Raw genomic sequence first — 7,500 nt, forward strand, 5'->3', positions numbered from 1 at the left:
CCCAGCCACACAAATGCTGTCACAAATTCCCACACACAGACACTTCTCAGAAGAGCGGCTGTTGCTCTATCTGAAAAGATCACACCGATGTCCCACCTGTCCTTAATGTCCCTCCAGTTGATTTATTCTTCTTGTCGACCCTCAGGTCCCTCTGGAGCGGCGGAGACCCTGACGGGAGGAGGACGGAGAGCCGAGAGGAGAAGCGGGAGGACGAGAGGAAGCGAGGAACATCTGTTAAACACATCGAGATGGACGTCTCAGCAGGAGTTCTGCATTCTCCCTGGTGGAGAGATGATCCGGAGCGCCGCGTCTCGGCCTATCATTAGGCCACGGGGCCTCTCGCCGAGGAACGGATAGCCCTGTCGCTAACGCTGTAATTACCCTCCGTAAAGATGGCGCTCAGCTAACGGCTCGGAGGGGAACGGTTTCCTCTGCGGCTTAAAGATCTGCACAGGCAGCGGAATTCGGTGGAAGCTCTTGATTGCTGACGAGGCGACTTTTGTTCCCCCGGTCTCGGATCGGCTCCAGTTTTTACTTCTTCTGTTGTTTATTTGTATTGTATGATTTAATTATAAGATGGCGGTGAACTATCGGGTCGTGGTCAGCAGTATAAACTATTATAACAGCGTGACGGTGGACCATCGCGTCCAACAGACCGTTCACTACTGCAACGGACCGTGTGGAGCCATGAAACACGGACTCTGCTGCACCGTGGCTCATCACAGCACCTGTGCTGAACTTTTGGATGCGCCCGCGTCCCGGGTTTACCCGGACCGCCCGGTCGGCTACCAGGAACCCGCGGCCAAGCTCCTAGAGAACGGTGGATGTAATCACGTCGGATTCTGCGAGGACTTCCACCAGACGGCGGCGAGAGGGAAGAAAGGCTCGGTGATCCAAAGCTCGACCAGCCTGAAGGACATCACGGGCGAGGCCATCAACCTAGCCAGCGGAAAGACCAAGGAGTTCTCCTTCGAGAAGGCCAAGTACTCGTCCAGTCACGTGACCTTCAGGAAGGGTCGGAAGGTCAGGCCCGACTCGTTCAGCCGAAGATCCACCGACCTGGATATCATCTACGGACACTTCGGGAACGATGAGAACTGTCCTCCGCAGAAGGCCGCACCAGAGGAGCAGAAGATGAACCGGAGCGCCTCGCTGGAGCAGAACCTCAACAACGCGGCAGTGGCCTACCTCAACAGCCTGACGGAGGAGAACCTCATCGCTCGGATCCTGGAGAAGACCAAGATGGACAGCAATGCCTCCGGGGAGGACATCAAAGCCTGCCTGGACATCCTGCTCAAGTGCTCGGAGGATCTAAAGAAATGCACGGATATCATAAAGCAGTGCATCAAGAAGAAGTCGGTGACCGGCGACGGTGACGACTACGGAAATCCAGACGCCATCTACAAGACGATGATGGCCCGACTGTCCGGCTACCTGAAGAGGCTGCCTCTGGAGCTGGAGCTCGGTCTCGGAGGACGACAGGAGCACAGCGATTTGTCCGAACTGGTGAACAGCCTCCATGGACTCCAGCAAAGTCATTTCTCTCCTTTCGGCCATGAGCAGCCTCCTCGATACGAAGATGTCGTCCAAAACCCTCCATCAACAAAAGTCCAGACCAAGGAGGCTCCTGAAAGTGCTCGAGACCTTACCGAAAGTCTAAAACCTGTTCCAGGCCATTCACCTTCTCCTGGACTACAGTATTCCAACCTGTCCTCCTCCCCCAGCAGCACCACGCCATCCAACCTTCACCAGCCGGTCTTCACTGGTCACCGCGATGCCTCATCGTCCACCAACAGCATCTCCAAAGACTCTTCAACGGTGGCGCTGTACATCGAGGAAGATAGCGATATAGGTCGCACACTGGACAGGAAGCAAGGTTTTGGTGCTTTGGAATCCAGGCAGCTCTCCAAAGCACCTGAAGTAGCATCAGATCCTGAGCTCAGAAGGAACGGAACTGGATTCAGATCGAAGAATGAACCCGGAGGTTCAAACCAGACTTACCTGTTGCCTTCAACCATGGGGGCAAAGACGTTCGCCAATCCATCGCAGATCAGCAAAGAAGTCGACGACGACATCGAGAAACTACTGATGGACTTGGAGAGTCTCTCTCAGAACATGGAGAAGGAACCTCCTCTACCACCCAAGCAGAAGCATTTAAACGCCAACCTGAAGACCCCACGCCAGGTCAGCCCCTCCGTGACTAAAGGTCCTTCCGCCACCTCGTCCGGCGGTTCAGCGAATCGTGGCACCGAAGAGGCGGGCGAGGAGGACGACGGTGCTTTTCTGCTCCGGATCCTGGAGAGCATCGAGAGCTTTGCTCAAGAGCTGGTGGACTGTGGTGCCGGAACAGGAACCCCGAAGTCCAAAGAATGTGAGGTGATGCGCCTCCTCCAGGGCACCCTGGCGACTCCCAAGACTAAAACGACTCCTGGACCCGAAGTTGATGCGATGAACTCGCTGGCACCTTCAGGAACGCTTTCATCTCCAGCTACACCTTCGGTTTTGGATGCACCAGGACCTGTGACTGCTCCTACAGCGGCTCCTGCGAAGGTCCTGAACACCTTCACCGCTGGATGGGACACGGGGTCCGGCATCCTCATCCAGCAGACGCCTGAAGTCATCAGGGTAAGTTCTCTCATGAGCGATGAATGTAGGAACCGATAAGTCAGTAAGAGTGTCTGTAAGGTACCTCAACACCAATGATGGTTGGGCTGCGAGGTAGCATCCACCGCTAGGTTCAAAGCGAAATGGAATTCTCACAAGCTAGTCTAGACTTCCAGTGTTGATTGGACCTAGTTGTTTGTGTTCCTTGATTGATATGTGTTTCCATCTTCTGCTTTACATTGCTTCCATTCCCAAGATTTGCTCAACATCTATGAGGACTATCAAAGCCTAGCTTAACCAGCTATCAGCGCAAAGTGGTCGAACCGAAATTTTGGATTTGTTTGCTTTGTTAAATAGCCTTGATTGTTGTAGTGCAGAAACACCTCAGCTTACGTCGTTAATCCGTTCCGAGACTCACAACGTAAGTCAAATTAGCTCCTTAAAAATGACCTAGACCCCTATAAACCGCTGTACGCGACCACATAACGTTCCTAATACAAGAAGTCCTTCCATAGCTCAAGATTTTTACTTGTACCTGATGGATGACGTCCACAAAAAATACACTGCAAAAAAAACACCTATGCAAACACATCTAAAAAAAAACGATTGTGAAACAGCGCCACCACAGGCGAAACGCTGGAACTACAGGTACCGATATACTTTTTTTAAGCTTTTAAAAGATTTTTTTTCATGTGATATTATTTTATATATTTTGTACATTTATTTATTTTCTCCCGATTTTTCTTGCATCCAATTTTTACCCGATTGCGTTACGCTTCCTCTCTACTGGTGCTGACCACCACCCCGACTGAGGAGAGCGAGACTGACACACACACCCTCCGACACGTGATCAGTACCCGACTGCATCTTTTCACCTGCACGAGGCGAGTTCATATGCGGATCAGCCTTGTGCACAGAGAGCCACACCCTGATCAGCATTATTCCTGGACTCTGTGCAGACGCCGTCAACCAGCCAGCAGGGGTCGTAATTGCATCAGTTATGAGCTCCCTATCGGCTTCACACCCTGGATGAACAACGTTGTTCGGATGGCAGAGCCGAGATTCTATACGATGTAGTCGAAATCCCAGCTCTGGTGTGCTAGCGTGTTTTACCGCTGCGCCACCTGAGCGGCTCTTTACGTTTATTTTTATGTGATTTTGCACTCGTTTATTATTTTAGTTGATTTTTTTTATTTTTAAGGGTTTTTAATATTTTTTGCTGGACGATGTAATGCTGCATGAACTGGCTCTGGTGGCATTTTTTTTTATTAACAGTCAAAATTTATAAAGCTATTACTGGCACTATATAGCCAAAAGTATTTGGACGCCTGACCGTGAGCTTGTTGGACGTCCCGTTTTAAAAACAAATGTGATAGAACAACAGCCGCTTTTCTGAGAAGATTCTCACAAGACTTAGACTTATGAAGTGAGTCTGTGTGTGGGAATTTGTGCTCTGATGTTGTACGGCTGGGCGCTGATTGATCAGTCGGTGTTCCGGTTCATCTTAGAGCTGGTGAGTGGGGCTGAGCTCAGGGCTTCGTGTCTTTATAGCTTAAAAGCATCTCGTTATTTTTATATGATTGATTTATTACACCTGTTAGTGATTGTTGTGGCTAAAACACATACATTCAGTCATTAGAAGTGGTGTCCACATACTTCTGACCTTAATGCTGGTGTTAGATCAGCTATATTGATCCGACCTCCAGCTCCTGTTGTATTTTTGTTCAGTTCCAGTAAAACCCTGAAATAGCTCGTCTCTCTCACTCAGCATCGATTTTCCTCTTTCTAAAAATATTGGGACGCACTTAAACCCTCGTCTGTAGCGCTGAGATGAGACGGCGTTTATCTGATCACGAGCTCGTTGGACACGACGTTACTGAACCGCGGGCGTCGCCTCCCTCCTGACAGCTTCACTCCTCTTTCTCTCTTTCTCTCTTTCTTTATTGTCTTCCTTTTTCTTTTCTTGTTCTTCCTTCCTTTATTCCATTCCTCTTCTCTTTCTTTCTTTCCTTCTGTTCTGTTCTTTCTGTTCTGTTCTTTCTGTTCTGTTCTGTTCTGTTCTGTTCTTTCTGTTCTGTTCTTTCTGTTCTTTCTGTTCTGTTCTGTTCTTTCTGTTCTTTCTGTTCTGTTCTTTCTGTTCTTTCTGTTCTGTTCTTTCTGTTCTGTTTTTTCTCCCTTTCTTTCCTGCTGTTCTGTTCTTGTTCTTTTTTTCTTTATTTTTCTTTTTCTTTCTTTCTTTCTTTCTTTCTTTCTTTCTTTCTTTCTTTCTTTCTTTCTTTCTTTCTTTCTTTCTTTCTTTCTTTCTGTCTGTCTTTCCTTGTTCTTTTCTTGTTCTTTCTTTCTTTCTTTCTTTCTTTCTTTCTTTCTTTCTTTCCTTCTGTTCTGTTCTTGTTCTTTTTTTGTTCTGTTCTGTTCTTGTTCTTTCTTTCTGTCTGTCTGTCTTTTCTTGTTCTTTTCTTGTTCTTTCTTTCTTTCTTTCTTTCTTTCTTTCTTTCTTTCTTTCTTTCTTTCTTTCTTTCTTTCTTTCTGTCTGTCTTTTCTTGTTCTTTTCTTGTTCTTTTCTTTCTTTCTTTCTTTCTTTCTTTCTTTCTTTCTTTCTTTCTTTCTTTCTTTCTTTCTTTCTTTCTTTCTTTCTTTCCTTCTGTTCTGTTCTTGTTCTTTTTTTTGTTCTGTTCTGTTCTTTCTTTCTGTCTGTCTGTCTTTTCTATTCTTTTTTGTTCTTTTCTTTCTTTCTTTATTTTCTGTTCTTTTTCTGCCTGTCTTTATTTCTCTCTCTTTTTCCTTGTTTCTCGTTCTTCTTGTTCTTGTTCTCTCTGGTGAATGCTCCAGTGTTGGATGTAAATAGATCTGGACTCTCCACACTGAGCTGCTATTTCTGATTTTACCTTCACAGTTGTCAGGAGCAGAAGCCTTTTAGCAGGCGCCCCCCCCCCCTCGTTTTGGATGGTGGGGGGTAACTGTGTTATTACTCACTGCTATTACGTGCCATGTCCCCTAGGTACCATTTTGGAGGGGCGGGGGAGGTGAGGGGGGGGGTGTCTGAGTTTACAGAATGGAAACCCTGAGCAGAATTTACTGGTTTTATATAAACTCACCGACCAGTTTATTAGGAACACCCGGATCATCAGAACCGACGTGATTCAGTAATCGTTTTCGAGCAGAGTGCAGTTAGGAGGCATCAGAGGCAATAAGTACACCATAGGGCCTAAAATAATTTGGTACCAGAACTGAGAGAATTTGGTACCGGAACTGAAGGAATTTGGTACCGGAACTGAAGGAATTTGGTACCGGAACTGAAGGAATTTGGTACTGGTAAACTGGTGTCAGTAGGTGTAACTGGGACCTTTAGTTTTGGGCCATGAATTGTTGGTTCTGTAGTTCTTTCTCCTCTGGAACTGTAACTTTTGGTTTTGGAAATGGATCCTTTGGTATTACAACTGGAACCTTTAGTTCTGGAACTTGAACCTTTAGTGCTGGAACTGGAACCTTTGGTTTTGGAACTGAACTGGAACCTTTGGTACTGGAACTCTAACATTTATCACCATAACTGTTACCATTGGTACTAAAACTAGAACATTTGGTACTGGAACTGGAACCTTTGGTACTGGAACTGGAAGCTGAGAAGAACAGTGGAGCCACAGTGAGATGAAGAGAGAGTGTGTGTGTGTGTGTGGGGGGGGGAGATGATGGCAGCTTCTTCTGCTGTGTGTCATTCAGTGATGTGTGTGGTACCCCTCACCCCCCTCACACCCCCTCATACCCCCCTCACCCCGAGCCCACCTCCCCCACTGTGGTATTTCGGTGAGAGACTGAGTGACGCCGTGGGGAAAGTGGAGCTCGTGTGTGGGGCGGAGTCCTGCTCATTAAAACAGCGTAGCCAATCACAGACGTAAACACACAGTGTGTGTGTAAGTGTGTGTGTGTGTGTATGTGTGTGTGTGTGTGTGTGTGTGTGTATGTGTGTGTATGTGTGTGTGGTGGTAAACTGTCCGCAGCACTAAATTCGGGTTGGCGACGTCCCTGTCCTCGGGCAGCGCAGCAGTGAGAACGGGCAGCGTGTGGTGAGCTGTGGGAATTGAGACGAGGCCCGTCAGACGAGGCGGGAACGTTCTCGGTTCCAAAAAAGTTTTGGGACAGGGACACGAAATGTAAACAAAAACAAAACAGCCCTGGTTCACGAATCCTGTAACGAAACAACAGCACAAACTTGATTGTGTTTTATACATTTAAATTATAAAATGATAAAATTCACGTCTGCAGCACGTTCCAAAAAAGTTGGGACTGTAAAATTTTTAACTACATTTTACATTTTCAGCATTTTAGCAGACGCTGTTATCCAAAGCGACTTACAATACAGTTACAGTATACAGTCTGAGCAATTGAGGGTTAAGGGCCCAACAGCAGCAACCTGGCAGTGGTGGGGCTTGAACCAGAGACCTTCTGATTACTAGTCCAGTACCTTAACCACTAGGCTACAGCTTTCCCTATAGACTAGAAACTAGGGATGCAAATTTGACCAGTTTGTTCATTTGTTGTCTGTTTTACCACCTGGTCAGGGTCGCAGTGGGTCTGATTCATTGGGCGAAAGGCAAGAAACCCCCCCGGACAAGTCGCCAGTCCATCACACACACACACACACACACACACACACACACACACACACACACACACACACACACACTTTGGGTAATTTCTAATAGTTCCATTTAACCTGACTGCTCGTCTGTCTCTGGACTTGTGTGAGGAATCCAGTCTCCACACAGAAGGGAATCGAACCCAGACCCTTCTTGCTGTGAGGTGACAGTGCTACCCACCGCACCAGTGTGCCGCCCCCAGATTTGACCGGTTCAGTTGACGATTAACTGATAATCAGGAAGCTTAAAGGTGTTTCGATAA

At 47.3% G+C, this 7,500-nt stretch overlaps 1 protein-coding gene across 1 annotated transcript in view; it reads left to right on the forward strand.

The window, feature by feature from the left end:
* ppp2r3a (protein phosphatase 2, regulatory subunit B'', alpha) overlaps window positions 1–7,500 on the forward strand; it is a 67,582-nt gene that overhangs the window by 29,612 nt on the left and 30,470 nt on the right. Inside the window, exon 2 of the mRNA XM_063016214.1 lies at window positions 146–2,625. Coding sequence (XP_062872284.1) covers window positions 577–2,625 — 2,049 coding nt within the window. The 5' untranslated portion in view covers window positions 146–576. The remainder of the gene's footprint in view (window positions 1–145; window positions 2,626–7,500) is intronic.

The sequence above is a fragment of the Trichomycterus rosablanca genome, chromosome 20, assembly GCF_030014385.1.
Source record: "Trichomycterus rosablanca isolate fTriRos1 chromosome 20, fTriRos1.hap1, whole genome shotgun sequence".
Classification (NCBI taxonomy): domain Eukaryota; kingdom Metazoa; phylum Chordata; class Actinopteri; order Siluriformes; family Trichomycteridae; genus Trichomycterus; species Trichomycterus rosablanca.